The following is an 18,378-nucleotide window of genomic DNA, read 5'->3' as shown; positions in this document are numbered from 1 at the left end:
TTGCTACTGAGTTACATCCCCAGACCTTTTATTTTTTAAATTTTGATGCAGGGTCTCACTAAATTGCTTATGGCCTCATGAAGTTGCTGAGGCTGGCTTTGAACTTGTGATCCTCCTGCCTTAGCCTACTGAGTCTCTGGAATCACAGGCATGTGCCACAGAGCCCGTGAGGTGGCATCTTTTTTCTATCTTCTAATCTAAAACAGAAACCACTCACCATTTAACTATTAAATATGATACTTCTTATAGTTTTGGATTTTTAAAAACTTTTTAAAAATATATTTTTCAATATCTTTATTTATTTTTATGTGGTGCCGAGGATCCAACCCAGTGCCTCACAGTGCAAGGCAAGTGCTCTACCACTGAGCCTTAGCCCCAACCCCTGTAGTTCTGGCTTTTAAATATACCTTGTAAATATTTAACATACATTGATTGCAGGATTGTGGGAAAATCTGAGGCAAAGTGCCCAGCCAACATGGCTGGATTCCTGATCCACAGAAATTATGAAAAAATGTTTCTAGTCTTAAGTTGGTAAATTTTGGTGCTCTTTGTTACAGGAGCAATAGATGACATGTACAGAAGGGCTGGGTGATCCTCCTCTCAAAGTCCAACCTAGATGGATGATAGTTCTGTAAGCAGAAATGTCATAGATTTTTAGAATCAAATAAACTGAGAATTCCATTTCTACCATATAGCAGGTTATTTAATATTACTCAGGCTCAGTTTTCTCCACTGTAATGTGGAGATAAAAATATCCCCTCACAGGTGTTGTGATTGCATGTGATAAAGTGAAACTTACAGTACAATGTCTGGCAAGTTCTCGTCCTTCCCTTCTATTTAAAGTCATCTGGCCCACCATACACTTGTATGATGGTCCCCTTTCCTAGGAAACAGCAGATTTTATTGTGTTGCAATGCTATCACATATTTGACATGGAAAATCTTGAAATTCAAGACATCTCATTGCCAAATCAGGTACCATCTTCCAATCACTATTTTCTTTTTCTTTTTTTTTTTTTTGGATAAACGTTAAAAACTGCCCATGCTAAACATCTGGATTCTTTATATCCCCACTGGCTGGGTCATCATCGAGCATAATGGGTTAGACATTCCATGTCGTCAGCATTGAACCAGCTGTATAGGATTGATTTCACTGTGAGTTCACACGATTCTGCTTCCAACCAGGCCTTTAAAATTTTTGTTGTTGCTCTTAAAAGTGAATGCTAAGGTATGATGTCATCTCCCACCAAATGTGTCTGCTGTGGATGACCACTGCAACGTGGAAGAGGCCCCCAAGACAGCCTGTTGAGGCAGGATTTGGCACCAGACCTCTCACCTTTTACCTACAGGTTTCTTGTCAAGTCCTGAGTCTGTTTTTATCATTTGTAAAACGAGAGTAAGAAAACCTCCCCAAGGTCATTTTGCAAATTATTTTGGAGCATTTGGAAAACATTTGGCAATTAGTAGGTACTCGGTGCATTAAAAAAAAAAAAAAACCCTCTCTCATGCTAAGGGGTCAAGTGGGGGCCAGATGGATACCGACATTGCGTGCTCCTCTGAGTATGGTCCTGGGAGCACTGACACCCCCAGGAGTGTTAGAAGTTGAAAATCTGATATAGCATCTCATCCCAGGTAGGATGGCTATAATCCAAAGGACAAAAAATAGCAAATGCTGGCAAGGAGGTGAAGAAAGAGAATTCTTATGTACTGTTGGTTGAAATGTAAATTAGTGCAGCTACTATGGGAAACAGTATGGAGGTTCCTTAACAATTAAAAATAGACTACCATGTGATCCAGCAATTCCACTAATGGATATGTACATCCAAAGGAAATGAAATCAGTATTCCAAAGAGATACTTGTATGCCCATAATTACCACAGCACTATTCATAATAGCTAGGATATAGAGTCTCTTGACAATGAATGGATAAGGAACACGTGATGGAGTGCTCTTGGGCCATAAAGGAGGAGAGTCTGGCATTTGCAGCAAGACAGGTGGGACTGGAGGAAATTATGTTAAGAGAGTCAAGCCAGGCCCAGGAAGACAGATACTGCATGTTTTCACTTATATGTAGAAGATAAAAAGTTGATCTCAGAGTTGAAGAGCGCATACTAGTAATTACTAGGGGCCTGGGACGAGGAACAGGGAGGAGGGGTAGAGGAAGGTGAGATTAACAATTACTAACACATTTAGGTAGAGTAAGTTCTAGTGTTCTACAACACAGCAGAGTGACTAGCTTACAATTTAATGTGTGTTTTAAAAAGAACTGGAATAGTTTGAAGTTTCCCAGTGCAAAAAGAATGGTCAAGGTTTAAAGAGACAAATGCTCATCATCCTGATTTGATCATACACATTTGTATACATGTAGCAAAGTAGCACGCTGCATAAACATGCATAATTAAAAAATTTTTGAATGAAAAAAAATAAAGAAAAGAAATTGAGAATCTTGAGGGTGCCGTTGGACCTTCTGAATCAGCACCCATATTTCTACAAGATCCTCCTTATTCATAAGGACTTACAGGATTTGAACTCTGCATTTCTAACAAGTGCCACATGAGCTGTGATAACTTCATTAAAAAATTGAAAAGAGATGGTATGATGATAACATCCTGGCAAAGATGGGCTTGCAAATCAATGTTTTGGATTTTCCCTGTGTTTGCTACCTCCAGAAAAGATCGACTTGCTCTTGGCATGAAGTTGAACTCCAAGGAGATCTTGCTCTAGCACAGATGAGCCAAACCACTAATCTGAATAAATAAGCATCAATTTTATTGAATCATGAATAATTTAAGACTGGTACAATCATCAGCTTTATTCTCTATGACGTGGGGCATGATCTCCAGCAGATCATTGGCAAATCCAAAAACCTCATGACAAATGAAAATTAAATAGGGAGGGGGGGGAAGAGGAGGGAAGGGAGGGTGGAAACAAACCGTACACAAAATACTCAATTCCTAGTTTTCTCTTTAAAAATGGCTAGAAAAAATTCATCAAAATGCAGCACTTTAATCAATTATTTACAATTTCTATGTTACAATGAAAAAATGTACATCTTATAGAACATATTTCATAAACTGCTCCACTGGAAACAATTAGGTCAAAACAGCAAACCTTCCGTTGAATATCCACAAAGTTGGATTATTATTTTTTCCTTTTGAAATAGATTTCACCACAATCAAATTTGGATACACAGAATTTTGAAGTTTAAGCATTAAACAATAAAATTTAAAATGTCCCCAGGATAAGACAAGAGTCTAGGCAAGTCTTGTTCCTTGTCCCACCCCACCCCATTCCCAACCTTAAATTAAAAGGTTTATTCCCATCTCATTTATGGCCTGTATAATTCTTGGCAGTTTGGGAAGAAAACTTTTGGCTTCCATTGGTAACTCAACATAAATGTTGCATAGAATTTCATACATTTCAAAATTAGCCTAACTGTAGAAAAAGGCAAAATGGAAGCATTTTAGACAGAGCCCTAAATGAGTACAAAGTCACTTTGTCAAAGGTGAGTGACACTGATGTAAAAATATGGCCAAAATAAGAACGGTGCATATTAGACAACCCTGCTTCCCACAATGTTAGGAAGGACACTGAGTTGTGAATCACACAAGGGTTCGCTACATGGAATCACTGCTCACTCATCAGGCAGCACCAGGCACAGAGGTCTTGGTTTTGAGCCTGGACCCAGTGGGAGGGAAGTCTAGGACATGGGGGGAAAAAGAGAAGAGAGGATGTCACTGAAGACAAAAATGTTTCTAACAGTATTGGCAGGTGTCTACTCACAGGGTGACTGGGAAAACTGCCCACGAGAAGGTCAAGTTAACCTCCTCCCAAATTCACAGTATGAGAGTATAAGGTCATTGCTGGGAGATAAATCGTCTGAGAAGGGCCACCCTTCAGGTTTACTGGAAGGCTGAGGGTTTGGCCCCCTGGACACAGGCTAAACATACGGATTCAAAATCTTACCCCAAACAAAAAACAACAAGACACACTAACATCCAGATGACTAACGAAGGCTGAGCAGAACAGAGTCTGAGTTTAACTGGGACTGAAGCACAGAGTTGAAAGGTTTTCTATTCACCAGTTAGTGGGGCACAGTCCTTTCAAAGAGGAAGAAGATGGTGTCATTCCAAGTGATGTGAGCAGTTTCGGGTCAAGAAACTAAAAAAAACAAACTTTCGGAAAGAGAAATGCAAAAGATGGACTAAAAACCCTGATCATTAACAAGGATGCCCTCGCTGAGGCCTGATAAAGATTTTCTTCAATAAAACAAACAAACCAAAAAAACCTGAAAGATACACTACACTCAAAGAAAATCCCAGTGCGCCGAAGAGGTGGCAGGCTGGGTCTCTCAGGGCGTGTGCCAGCAACGCCGTGTGGACTGGTGGGAACTCTTGCCTTTTCCTGCAGGAGCAGAGCACCGTCCAGCCAGGTTGTCAGCTGGAGACTGACAATGAACCTAAAAAATGGATGATTTTTATTTTCTTTTTCCCATGGTCAAGCATCCACACAGATGAGTCTTTTAGATGAGAAAAGTCACAGCGAGTTGAGTTCTCCTAACGAACACATGACTTCATAGCCCTGTTTGCTCTGATGGGGAAATCAAAACCAAACAAAAACCCCAGGCAGGCACGACACGACACTCAGGTGAATGAACTCGGTTAGTACAAACCCAGTAAGGCATCACTTTGGGAAGGGCAGCACCGAGAGGTCAGGCACGGCTCCGCCGGGCGGAGGATGGGGCTGGGCTCCTGGGAGGCAGTGGCCGCCCCGCCCTGGCTGAGCCGCACCACGTTGATTCTGAGGAAAGTGCAAGTCTTCTGTGAGGTGACCTCCCCACCCCAGCTGGGCTGGGGCCGGGTGCTCGAGGCGTTGAAGCACATCTTCAACCCTCAAAGACGAAAAGGGAAGGCAAGGTCCAAGGCTCGCCCCACACGAGGAGGACCGGTCCTCGTCCATCTTCAAGGACACGGTACCGCCAGCTGCAGCAGGAGGAGGGGAGCGTGTGGAACTGTGAAGATGGACAACTAAAAACCCAAACCCAGCGGGACCAACCAAAACTCAACCCCCGGGGCTTGTCCTGTCACCAAAGGATTGATTCTGACCCAGAGGGAGGGAGAAAAATCTTCAAAAGGAATGAGTTGGAAAGGGAGAGATTCATCCTCATTTTAGAGGGGTTGCCCATTCTCCAAAATAGAGCAATTCTCACGTATACACAGTGTTTGCAGGAAACAAAACAAAACAGAACAAAAACCCAACAAACCTGATTCATTAGATATCGGAAAGGAAACAGACACATGCGGTTCTGCATTTACAGCCACACCTGCTGGTTCACATTCTCGCTCCCTCACTCACTCTTGCAGACAATTGGGGGCTGATGGACCCAAAGTGGAGGGCTGAATTGGAACAGGCAAAATACCTCTCAGGGAAGGAGAGCACCATTTAAAAACAGAAAAGCACGCGTTTTCTCCTAAGGGTTCCCTATGCCAGAGCTCTGCAGTGTTTTGAGGGTGACCAAAGCAAGTGCCCCATTTAGCACCAGTTAGTTCTTCTGTGGCGGGCTGGATGGGAGGGCAGGTGGGTGCGGCTGTGGCACGGGCGGCGAGACCCAGTCTGGAGGGCCTGTGCTGAGGAGAAGCCCTGCTATCTACATTTCCAACTTTGTTCCAGTCTCTTCTGTCTCTGGGCAGCTCGTGGCAGGATGCTATTTGGTTTCAGAGCTTCCAGTGGGTTCTTCTGAAAACTTTTCATTTCAACGGTGACAATCCTTTCCCGAGAAGCATCTTCAGTGTCTTAGGGAGGTCACAGCAACAAGGCAAAACAAGAATTAGAGTACGACAGAAGGTAGTGCAGTTCTCACCATGGAAGGAAGTGATCCCAGGCGGCTGGCCTGGGATGCTTGCACCCAGGTTGAGGCTGAGGGTCGAAGGGTCTCAGTATTTCTGCAGCTCACAGCTGCGGCCGGGGGGCTGGCTCAGGAAGTTATCTTCAGGATGACATGAAGGATGCAGGAGGATGGGTTGAGGAGGAGAGCTGGCTTCAGGCTGGACCCCTGTCACAGAGTGGACTCCAAGGACGAATCTAGGATGTCATCATGATGGCTGTTGCTGTTGGAGTCGCTGTCGTAGCTCTGTGGACTGGAGTAGTTGGCTGCCTCCTGCAGCCTCATCAGCATGTTCATCTGGGGAGACAGCAGAGAGGTGTGAGCAGCTGTTGGCCTAGTCAGCTGCCCACCCAGCCTCTTGGAAGCTCACGCCATCTCCTCTGGACTCACCCTGACTGCAGCTCACAACAGAAGCAGTGGACAAGAGCATGGAGTCTGGGCCAGGCTTCCACGTTCAACTCCCAGCTTCTGCCCTGACTAGCTACATGACCTTGGGTAAGTTACTTAACCTTTTGGTGCCTATTTCTTTATTGGTCAGATGTGTGTATAACAGTACCTGCTCTATAATGTTATGGTACCCATTGAGTATGTAGAGTATGCAGAACAATGAAAACAAAATACAAGGTCCTCTATAAGATCACGTTTATATATTTTTATTTGGGAGAGGCACGCCTTACCAGGCATAGCGCATGGCCAGGGCCAAGATGCCATTCCAGTACCCTTGCTCTTGAAATGCACAGTAGCATCACTGACATCTAAAATGCATGCCCCATCCCACTCCCTCTGATGGGACTGAAAGCCTATTCTGAACTCTGGATAAAGTTAGCCTGGAACCAGCTGTGCTCCAGCCACCCCTCTGCAGGGCACAGGGGTGAGGCCAGCTATAAGCAGAGCCCCAGATAGTGGAGGCATGGAGCATGCTGCAGGAACCTTGAGGCAATAATATAAAGTGCCTGAGCCACCCCTCCCTCATCCATCTGCTGTGGCAGGTACAGCAGCACCTACCTCAGAGGGCCAAAGCAAGGAATGACACATGTATGAACCCCTTAGGAATGGGCTGTCCAGGCATGCAGCAAGTGATCACGGATTTGATCTGTGGCATCTTTACCCAAACGAAGGGGAGGAGCTTATATATCCTCCCTGCTTTATCTTATAAATTCTCCCTGCTCTACATTCTATTGACCCCTGGGGAATGGAGAGGGGGAATTAGAAACTTTTATTTTACTTATAACTATAATTTATGTGCTCTATACTTCACAGAGCGATTAAGTTAGGAGACAGGGCATCTCTGGGCTAAGGCCAGGTGTGCTGGGTGAAAGCCAGTTCCCTCTCAGGATGCTGTGCAGCTTCCTTGGGGAGCCAGGCCACTGGCACCATCAGTTGGTGTCTATCTGCAGAGCTATAACCAGAGGAGAGGTGGAGCTGTCACAACAGCCAGCCAGTGGCAGCTGGGATTCGCTACTCATTTGTCAAACATTCCTGGTGTTACCACGGTATATGGTTCTGGAATAAAAGTAAGTTAGTTCATGCTTATGGAGTTCTCAGTCTCATGAGGGAGAGCACGAGGAAGCTGGAAAGCTATCATCACAGAGACCTACAGCCCTGGGCAGTGAGAATGGGACCGGGGAGAAATACCAGATATCTACTTTGATAAGTGGTGGTGGCTGGACTGACACAGCTCCCAAGGTCCCGGAGTTGGAGACAGGATTCTGCATGACTGTTCTGAGAAACCCAGGTCTTACCTAGGAGCCTCCTGAGTTCACTCGGTGATACAAATGTCCCCCGCTAAGAAAAACTGGGGGGGGGGGTGGCCTAGCCATTATTTCCTCTAGTTAGCCTAAATTGTGTGAGTGCTTGTGTGTGTGTGTGGGGAGTGGTATATACATATACGAGGGATTGCACTTCGAATTCGAGGCAAGAGCTCTACCATTGAGCTATATGCCCCTCCCCAATCCTTTAACTTTTGAGACAGGCTCTCACTAAGTTGCTAAGGCTAGCCTCATACTTGCAATCTTCCTGCATCAGCCTCCTGAGTTGCTGGGATTACAGGTATGTGCCACTGCCTCTGACCCTAAATCCTGTTTTTTGGTTAAGATGCCAGGCGTTTAACACCTCAAAAAATACCACTATGACCTTGGCCTTCGGCAGTGGTTACGTTACAAATGGCTGTTCAAGTATGCTTGTTTCCTTCAGAAAGCCATTGTTTAACTAGGTTATGCATAGAAACAACAAACACCGACTCCTTTAAATATAGTTCCTGTTTAAATCAATGGGATCACCCCTACATTGTAGACATGGATGGCAGACAACACAAATCACTATCATTATTATCATATATATGTTTTTTCAGGACAGGGATCCTTGTGCATACTAGGCAAGCACTCTACCACCAAGGTATAGCCCCAACCCTATTATTACTATTTTTATTTTATCTGGCAAGTCAAATGGGCAGTAAGGACAGCACAGTGAATCAGTTGTCTTTTAATCCTGTTGTAACTCATGATTTTCTTTCATTAGGTAATGCAAGTAATAATCTCTGCTGTGTTTTTTCTTTTTGCCATTGCTGCCAGAGAAGCTTGGAGCTACATTTTAGGCATAACAATAGTCATTTAACTGTGGTAGGTTTTAGTATGTTTGCTTCCTCCTTGATATAAAAGGCTTTTGGTTGGCTAGGTCTAATTTAGCAGTGAAACCATGCATGAGCCCTACATTGGTAGAGAATACAGAATTGTTTAGAGGTGTTACCATCACTGGTGTAGGTACTTCTGAAAGACTTCAGCAATAACAAGAGTAAATACAATGCTCAAAGCTCATCTCATCAGCCAGGGGACCCATGTTCAGGCCCCTGTGCCCTCTGTGAATCCTTCCTGTCCTCAAACCTCCCCTGCCTAGGCTCCTCATTGTTTGGCTTAGTTTCTGGGTCCTTAGCATGCTCTTCCTCTGCTCAGTTTTTAGTGGGAGACATCGGAGGAACAAGATAATACGTGATAATGGTGGCATCTCAAATCAGAGTGAGAACAGTACAGTAGTGACAATAGGTGTAGGGTCATTTAGAGGGGGAAAAAAGAAATCAAACTGTTAACATTTTACTTTATGCTAAAAAAGTTTCAGGGGGGTTAAAGGCTTTAATGACAACCTAAAACCACAGAACAAAATGTTGGCAAAACTGTCCCTAATCTTGGGGTGGGCCCAGCCCTCAAAGCAAGGCCAGGCCTAGTTGCCTTCACATTTCCAGGGTGCCTTGAATTACGCCCACCATAAGCTAAGTGCTCTGAATTCTGAGCTGTAGGGAGCTGAAACACACCAGTGGGTCTCCTTCAGCATCACTGGGGGGCACCTGCTTGCTTGTGGACCCTTCGCGAGGCATGGAGTAGCCGTCAAAGCCGACATCCTCAGGCCGTAGCTGCAGCAGGGGAGGCCATTCATGCTGCTGTGGGCTGGCTGCCCATGGGTAGGTGTCCATCACCCACTTGGCAGGATCCTCCCAGGGGGCACGCCTTCCATAGAGCTGGAAATAGGCAAAGAAGGATCAGTCTGGACATGGGCTGAGACCTCACTGGCAATCCCAATTCCACAGCTTTCTAAAAAAAACTCCCACACCCAGCATTATGCCACTCTCAGAATTCCAAACTAGGGAAGCTATCTAAGATGTGAGTAGCTTGAAGGGTAGCAGGACCTAGTGGTCAAGAGCACAGGCATTGGAATCAGTCTGACCGGTGCTTATTCTCAGCTCTGCTGCTGACTCACTGGGCAACCCTCACCTCTAGGCCTTGTTGGTCCAACTTGGAAAACTGGCACTAGGGAGAAAAACAGCCTGATTTGCAGTATTTGCCTGTTTCCATGGTGTAAATACTCCCACCAGGGGGCCAATTTCAAACTAGCAACATGTCACTGAATGTGCAGCTGGAAAGAGGTGCTCAGCCAGCCAGGTGTTTGAGAGCAGAACAGAGTTGGGCTGTGAACTCAAAAACCCACAATTGAGTCATAGGCTGCTTTGCTGGAAGGTGCTGGGCCACCCAGCCCCACCCCCATTTACCAGCTGGGGAAATTGGGGCCTAAAGAGCAGAGCCAATCATAGAAGGTCATAGAGAGGTGATGGAACTGAACCTGGGACTCAGTTCCCTTGTCTGGGTCATTCCCTTTCCACCTCAACTGACTGATTCTGCTTTGAACTCCTGTGCATCAGCAAGAGCCATGTGCCTAGACAAACCTGAAGTCAGACTGAGCTGTGCAGCAGATGTCAGCACATCAGCCTGAGCAGGGCTCATGGTTCCCTCTAGCAAGGCCCACTCCCACCATCACTTGAGCCACCCCAGACTTCTGTCCAAGATGCCACAGCTCTGTCCCATCTTGGACAGGCTGATCTCTGTGTTAGTGTTGCCTCTTTCTGTACTCAGAGTACCTAGAGCCTCCTATGACCTCACTGCCGTCTAGACATAATGTCTGTGCTGTAGGAACCTCCCGTCTAGTGTTCTGTCTGTTGCTATGTCTTCCTCAACCTGGAGCAAGGTTGAGTCTCAAGCACGGGAATTTAGTCTTTAGGCAATTCATAGTCTGAGTAGGAGGGGATTATGGGAAGGGATACGTGTGCATACACATACGTGTCAGGACAAAAGAGAAAACAGAAGCAGTTAGGGATATTTACAGCCCAAGGTGGCTGTTCCAGATTAGAAACATCCTGCAGTTTCTAGAAATTTCTCCATCCAAGAACTCCCTAATGGAACTGTCCCAAGCTACACTTCACATGTATGAGGCTAAACTGACCTCTCTTTTCTGATAGCTACTGCTCTGTTTCTCCCTTGGCCACAGGAGGAGATGCTCAAAGCTGCAGAATCTCAAAGGACGCAGCTCAGGAAGTCCTAGAGGTCATCTGGCCCAGCAATTTTCATATATTTGCTCTTTATCCCTGACCACGCCCCCCACTGAGTGGTTTGAGAAACCCCTGGGTCTCACAGAAACCAGTCTGAAAAGTCTTCTAACCCAACTTGTAATTGACAGATGGGGAAGCTGAGGCCCCCAAACAGGCAATGGCCCAGGGTCTCACAGCAGGCTTGGCAATTGACAAACAGCACCATGCTTGCCCCTCCACGGGTCCCTCTGGTACCTGTCCTGCCCTGGGCACTGAGTCTCTCGAGTTGCTCTATAAACTGTAGAGAACTTTGGCAAGTATCTCCAGGGACTGATCCAAAGGGGAACAGGACTGGGGCTGAGTCATAAGACAAATGCACATTAGGTGCAGCTAATATCATCTATAAGAAAAGAAAATATTTTTATAAGCCTCCCTAATTACTGCTGGACATGTTCAAGTCCAGGTGATGAATGGCTGAATGAGTACTGTGGCAAGCAAAGGAACTATCATAAAGCTCCTTGGCTCCACTGCAGAGCCCTAAGGGCAGTGGCAGAGACAGTTGGACAGACAGAGAGACAGAACAATCACCTTCCCCAAGGCAGAGAAGGAGCCTGGTATCCCCATTGGGTCAGAAAGAATGGGAACAGGGAGCTAAGACAGTGTCAAGTAAAACCCGGGCTCCTCTGGCCCTGTAAGATGCATAGGGCTCCTAGAAGCACATGGGGGCACTGGTGTCCACTAGGGGGCGATACCACATTATCTCCTGGCATGGATGTGCCTGTTAGTGGGGCTGTCTGTAAGGGGATGGTGAGGTTCAGTTACAGCAGGGGCAGTTTCCCCATGACCCCAGTGCCACTAATCCTGCCACCATATGCAGCTCTCTTTCCTGGCTCACAGTGTGTGGCAACCCCATCAGAACCTATTCTATGGACTCCACCTCTCAGCTTATAACCTTAGCCACTTCCTGGCCATGAGGCTGGGTTACATGAGGAGCAAATGACTCTGTATAATGCCCAGCACACATGGGCTCATAGGACACCAAGAAGAGGGGAACTTACAATTATTATTTTTTGGTGGGTACCAGGGATACTTGACCACTGAGTACCAGGCACTTGACCACTGAGCCATACCCCCAGGCCTATTTTATATTTTATTTAGAGACAGGGTCTCATTGAGTTGCTCAGTGCCTTGCTTTTGTTGGGGTTGGCTTTGAACTCATGATTCTCTTGCCTTAGCCTCTCAAGCCACTTGGATTACAGGCATGCTTCACTGTGCCATGCTTACAATTATTTTTTAAGATAATGGAATCCTTTCGTCAAATAAAATTGCATGCAGAACTCTGCTATATAAAACATAACACTTTGCTCGTGAGCTATCTGAAGCTTCCTGGTAGAGATACAGGATGCCCAGGACAGCCTGAAAAAGCTTGGAAGTATCCAGAATATTCAGTGTAGGAAGTGAAATGTGCATGGACTAGAATGGCATGGAAACCACTGAGTGTGAAGATCTGGTATCTGGGAACTCCCAGCAGCACCCCTGCTGATTTTGGGACACCCTAATACATGTGAACTCCCACCCAGCTCTGCCAAAAGGTCCCCCACAGTACCCGAGGTGGACATGACCTGTTAAAAACGGAGCAGCCTACCTGCCCCCATCTCTATCCTGTTTTTGCAAAGAACTTTCTATCAAATCCTTGTGATCTGTTCTGACATAAATAAACCAGGGGCGGGCTCCTTTCTTCATTAGAAGCTGCATCCCTCTGGTCAACTTGGCCTGTTGCTGCCCTAGCTCTGAAACCATATATCTGGTGTCCTGTGGTTATTTTCTAGTACTGTTTCCTTAGCTTTTATTCCTCAGTCAGCCCCTCCCTCCCAATGGGAACCCTTTCCCTCGCCCATGCAGGATGTGTACAAGAATTCAGACAGTCCTTGCTCCAGTGCTTACTCTATCACACCCTACTGAGTGAGTTTGGTGAGATTTGGGAACTTCTGCAAGCCTTGGTTTGTCTATAAGCAGTCTCTCGTGAATATCAGCAAGCTTTCCTTCAAAACCAGAGGCACAAAGAACACAGAATTTCCCTTGTGAATTAGCAGTTTCTATAAGGTACCCTGGATTCAGCATGATAAAGAGGCCCCTGGTTTAGGACATGGGCGGGGGGCTTGCTTTTGAGGCAGCTGGTAGACTGCTAACTCTGGCTGCCTCCCTTCACTGCTCCTTATACTCTTGGAGGACTGGCCTTCATATGACCTCACCGCCCAAGAAAATGATGACTTTTGCAGCCTTATAAGGAACTGTTTTTTTTTTTATTACAATTCTTATTACACATATATACCACAATTTTTCATATCTGTTTGTATATAAAGTAGGTTGTTACCCAATTCCGTGTCTTCTTTCATGTACTTCGGATAATGATGTCCATCAAATTCCACCATCCTTGCTAATCTTCTGTTCCCTCTCTTTCCCTCCCACCCCTTCTGCCCTATCTAGAATTCATCTATTCCTCCCATGTTCCCCCCTCCCTACCCCACTATGAGTCAGCCTCATTATATCAGAGAAAACATTCAGCATTTATTTTTTTGGAATTGGCTAACTTCACTTAGCATTATCTTCTCCAACGTCATCCATTTACCTGCAAATGCCATGATTTTATTCTCTTTTATTGCTCAGTAAAATTCCATTGTGCTTATATACCACATTTTTTAATCCATTCATCCACTGAAGGGCATATCTAGGTTGGCTCCACAGTTTAGCTACTGAGAATTGTGCTGCTATAAACACTGATGTGGCTGTTGGACAGGTAGTTCTGCAGCTATCTCTAAGTCCCTTCTACCTGTGGCCTCACTTGCTTTTGGTAGGAAAGAGACCCAGTGCTCCTCTAGAATATACCCTACTAGCAACCTTGCCTAGAACAGAAGGGGAGTCCTGAGCCCACCTCCACAGCTGTGCCCCAAAAGCCTTCTTTTAAGTTTAGGCCCAAAGAAGGGCCTTGACATCACCAACTGCTGCAGCTCAAGGCTGGAGTGGAGATGGGCTCCCCTGCAGTTCATGCCTCCTTGGGCAAGGGAAGCCTTTACTCCACAGAATTTGCTGAGCTCTGCAGAGGATTCTGCTGTCACTCCTCTCCTCAGAAGATGCACTGGATGTAAAGAAGCAACAAGCAGGAGAACTTAGAGGGGAGGTGGAAATGGAAGCCGAGGTTGCCCCTCCCCTGCTGCAATTTGGGTTTTGCAAGGAATCACGTATACTGCGGTCCCTGGAAGCCACTGCTCAGGAACAGAGGAGATAGGTTTCTAAATAGACTGCAGAAACCCAGTCAGTAGGAAGCATTTCCACAGACTGATAGGAGTCATGGGGTGGCTGTTTGGGTTTGTGGAACTAACAAACCCATCTGATAAGAGACTCAGTTATGGCCAATCTACCCAAGATGGCACATCTACCTAGGGAGATTCCACGGCAAAGATCTGAGATTGTCATGCTTCCTTTTATGAAAGCAATATTTGACAGAGCACTTAGCCAATGAATTGGGGCTGGCCAAAGCCTGCCCACTTTCTTGCTTCTCTCTGCCTTCACGGGGTACTTATATCTCAGCACGGTGGCTTGACTGTGCAGCACACGTGTTCCAATTCAATCAAATACCAGTCACAAGCAGCACAAGAGCTTCCTCTCCAAGTTCTTTTTGTCCCGAGTACCTCTGAGCTTTCGCTGCTGCTACACGGTATTTCATACAAAGCAGTCGAATACCTCCCAAGTTTACCCAAATGTACCCAAAGGACAAACACTGGCGGGAACTACTAATTTATACTGTCACACACATGCATAGGGGGACACACTGATCCTCGGGCCTCCAGAGCCTGCAGCACTGTCTTGTATCTTGTATCTCCCCTGCCAGGTGCCTAGGAAACAAAGATGCCCTGGGGCAGAGCTGGCTGCTGGATGAGTCAGCTGTGCAGATGCCTGCTAAATACTCACTTTGGGTGCCGGGAGCCCCGAAATTGTTCAGGCTGCCTCTAGGCTCAGCAAACAAACCACCCCAAGCTGCAATGAAATAGTATGCTCCCACTTAAGCCCTGCACTGAGAGAGCAGTAAAGAGTTTGTGCTTTCTAACTGCTACTGGGCAGGAGGGACTTGTAGCCTTATCCTGATGCCAGATAGTAAGTACCTTGGGGCCCAAGAGCTAGTCAGCCTGGAAGTTAGCTCAGAAGGCATAGACTCAAATTCCAGATCCTTCAACCAGAGACAAAAAAAAAATCTCAGTACTAATCCAGGGCTTGCAGATATGAGAATACTTGGCAAACTATGAAGTGCTGCATACATGTACAATTCCACTCCTTGTGCACTAACCATGCTGAACACTTTATGGCCATGATTTCATTTAATCTTTGCAAAAACTCTTTGTGACAAAAATACTATTATCATTCTCTCCTATGGATGAGGGCACAAAGGCACAGAGAAGGTAAATGACTTGCCTGGGGTCACACAGCCAGTAAGTGGCTGGACCAGGACTTGCAACCAATCATTTCTACATTGTGCTAGACTTATGGCTACACAGGTGAGGGCTGGTCACCTCATGTCAGTCACATTGTTAAAGGAAAAGATAAGACCAACTCATCGGGTTGCCAGGATAGTCCTCCTCAACTCTGAGGGGGAGAAGGTGGTGTGCTTCTCACCTGGAGTCCTTCTCTCACTGCTTCCAGGAGATAGGGGATAATGGAGTAGTTCCACAGGTCGGTGAACCACACCCGTGAGCCGTCCACATCGATGGGGCATGACAGGAAGAGCCGGGGGCCTAGGGACCACAATGAAAATATATCAGAGCAAGCACCCCTCAGAGCAGATGCGGGGTTTTTTGATCCTTGGCTGGGCTGATGGCAGAAGTACCAGCTGTTGGCTGACTCCCTCCTGCACCCATCAAGGACGAGGAGAGGAGGGGCTTTATGGAGAAGATGTTCTCTGGTATTATTAATACTGATTTTAAAGAATGGAAGAATACAGCATGTCCAAGAGACAGAAATGGTTGAACAAACAATGGAACACCTGCATTTGATTATTTTTCAGCTTTTAAAAATAATTTTTAAGATGGAGGAGCAACACAGAAGGCCCATGGCAACAGTGTGTGTGTGGGGGGACAGCCTACATGCACACTGTGACTGCACCTCCAGTGGACATGGACAAGGCCACAGGAAATAGCCTCGCGTTGAGATGATGATGTCGGGTGGCAGATGATTGGTGGTCTTCTCTCCTCTGTTCTAAATCCCTAAGCTGCAGAAATGCTGTTAAGACTTTACTTTCAAAGCAAAGCCAATCCCAAAGAGTAGTCTCAGCCTGGGAAGACTTGGGGTGGGGGCTCTTTACTGAGCTGGCTGTTTCTCCACCAGCCTGGGTAGGACACGGTTCTCCTCTGCTGATCACTGGGGTCTGGGGTCCATCTCTGTCTGCAATTGCCCCTCTGCCCACTTCCTTATCCTGAAGGACAGTGTTGCCCAACATCCTGTGGAGTGCTGCCCGGGGCCAGGAGCCAGAGAACCCCCAGGGCCCCGGAGCAGTGCCCGCCAGCCAGCTTGCACCCTGTGCCCAGCCTCCCACCTACCGATGGTGACGTCTGAGGAGCTGTGAGCCTCCAGGAAGCGGTTGAGGTGATGCCAGACCTTAGGAATCCAGTCAATGATTTTCACCAGCTCCACATTCCGCACCCGTCCACTGATCTCCGTTTCCATGAGCTTCCTCCTCAGGAACCGGCCAAGGAAACCCTTCACGGGCTCTGTGTGGTTGGCACAAAGCACCCACCTAGGGGAAGTCAGGATCAACAATGATGAGAGTGAGTAAAACGATGGCCAATCCCAAGATCAAAAGCTTATTAGGAATGGGAAGTGTATAGGCGGATACTAAAATAAGACCATGGAACACTTCTCCACAGTGAACATGTGAATTCACCATAAATGGCAACCCTACAAAATAAGTATTATCGCCATGCCTATTTTATAGATAGCAAAGCTGAGTTATATAACTTGTCCAGGATCCAAGAGCTAGTTAACAGAAGATCTAAGATCCGAACCAAGGCAGTCTGAGCTCTAGCCACTGAGAGAGACTGCCCCTTGGGCTCGGTGCCAGGCTCTGTGTAAAGTTATGGAGCTCTAACAATGTATCTGACATGGCCCCTGGCCTTCAGCAGTTTGTAGTCTGGGATGGGAGGAGGTGGACAAGCAAATGAAGAACTGAGACATGATGAAGCCCAAGGAATCAGGGAAGGGCTGGGACGGAAGGGATGATGGGGCGGCAACATGAGGAAAGGCAGGAGCAGGTGTCAAGGTAGAAGGTGGGGAGCGCGAGGCAGCCTTTGCAGAGGCACGGGAAAGGCCTGGGATGTTCCAAATTGCTGCCAGAGGCTCAGTATAGCCTGGTTTTAGGCTTGACCTGCCATAGTAAGGAGATCTCATTCTGAAGGCCACAGGGAGCTACTGAAAGAATTTAAGTCCAGGCCTGTGGTCAGATGAGTATTCTGGAAGGCTCACCCTGGCTGCCATGGTGCAGAAGGTGGCCTGCAGGGGGCCAGGCTGCAGGCATGCTGGTTAGAAAGAGACCGCAGCATTGTGCTGGGAGAGGCAGCTTAGGGTGGGTGGGAGGATGGGCTCAAGGGACAGTCAAGAGAAAGCACAGACAGGATGACAAAATGAGGGCAGCCTGTTCTTGGTGGCCTGGAGTAGCTGACATTTTTCTGATAGTTACAGTCCAGACCACTTTTAATAAGTCTCTCTCAAAGATGAGCCGGGGGTCCCAGTCCAGGAAATAAATTTTTACCCTCATCTAAGGGCCCAGGTGGGTGAGGCCGAGTCAGAGGAGGTACAGGCAGCGGGAAGGGTGCTGAGTGATGCTGAGATAAGCAGCCACACAACCCCACATACAGAGTCAAACAGTCCCCATACCCTGGCTGGGAGAGAGTCCGAGGAGTGCTGGGGCAAACAGGGAGGGGGAGACGAGCGACCAGGAATTCACGCAGGACTGTGAAGGACCACAGACCCAGCTATGTGGGGTCATTCGTAACTTTGATTGTCATTGCCAATGCTCACTTGGGACAGAGGGAGGCATCTCTGGTAACCCACAGGAGGGGCCAAGGGCCAACAGCCCCTGCACAGCTGCTTCCTGGACACTACTCCAGCAGGTTGAGGGTCAGAGAAACTTAAACCAGGTTTAAGTTTCAGCTCTGCCACTGACCAGCTACATGATTTCATGTGAGTCATTAAATTCTCTGAGCCTCAGTTTGCCCATTTGTGAACTAAGAATGACAAATGTAAATACTTGAGGCCAAAGTAAGAATTAAATGAATTAAGTTGGGGAAACTACTTAACAAGATGCTCAGCATAACAGACACCCAAAAAAGGCTCCTGCCTCACGTGGGCTTGCTTTCCTTCCTTGTGATTTCATCGTCCAACTGGACAAGGGAAGTAATGACTTACCTGAAGTTATGGTGCAGCTGCAGGTTGGGAGTAGAAGAGGTAGCCTGGTTCATTGTGCCAATGATGTAAGGACTGTGGGAAATCAGAAAGAGAAAGCTTGTGAGCTAGGCCAGCTGGAGAATGAGGGGCTCATGGGAGCCTGTGGCATCTGTGCACCCAGGACATGGATGGCTAGCTACCTCCCCTCCCTGCCC

The 18,378-nt window shown here is 46.8% G+C and overlaps 1 protein-coding gene across 9 annotated transcripts in view; it reads right to left on the bottom strand.

The window, feature by feature from the left end:
- Positions 1-2,745: 2,745 nt before the first annotated feature.
- Positions 2,746-18,378, bottom strand: part of NAV2 (neuron navigator 2) — a 701,871-nt gene continuing 686,238 nt past the window's right edge. For all 9 annotated transcript variants that reach the window (XM_081282533.1, XM_081282536.1, XM_081282532.1 and 6 more), the window contains 5 exons: positions 18,185-18,256; positions 16,321-16,517; positions 15,401-15,519; positions 9,188-9,391; positions 2,746-6,180 (listed from right to left, as the gene is read on the bottom strand). In XM_081282533.1, coding sequence (XP_081138659.1) covers positions 6,055-6,180; positions 9,188-9,391; positions 15,401-15,519; positions 16,321-16,517; positions 18,185-18,256 — 718 coding nt within the window. In that variant the 3' untranslated portion in view covers positions 2,746-6,054. The remainder of the gene's footprint in view (positions 6,181-9,187; positions 9,392-15,400; positions 15,520-16,320; positions 16,518-18,184; positions 18,257-18,378) is intronic.

The sequence above is a fragment of the Spermophilus citellus genome (assembly GCF_964194105.1).
Source record: "Spermophilus citellus genome assembly, chromosome: 2".
In the NCBI taxonomy this organism is placed as follows: Eukaryota; Metazoa; Chordata; class Mammalia; order Rodentia; family Sciuridae; genus Spermophilus; species Spermophilus citellus.
This window is presented reverse-complemented; position numbering and strand designations above follow the sequence as displayed.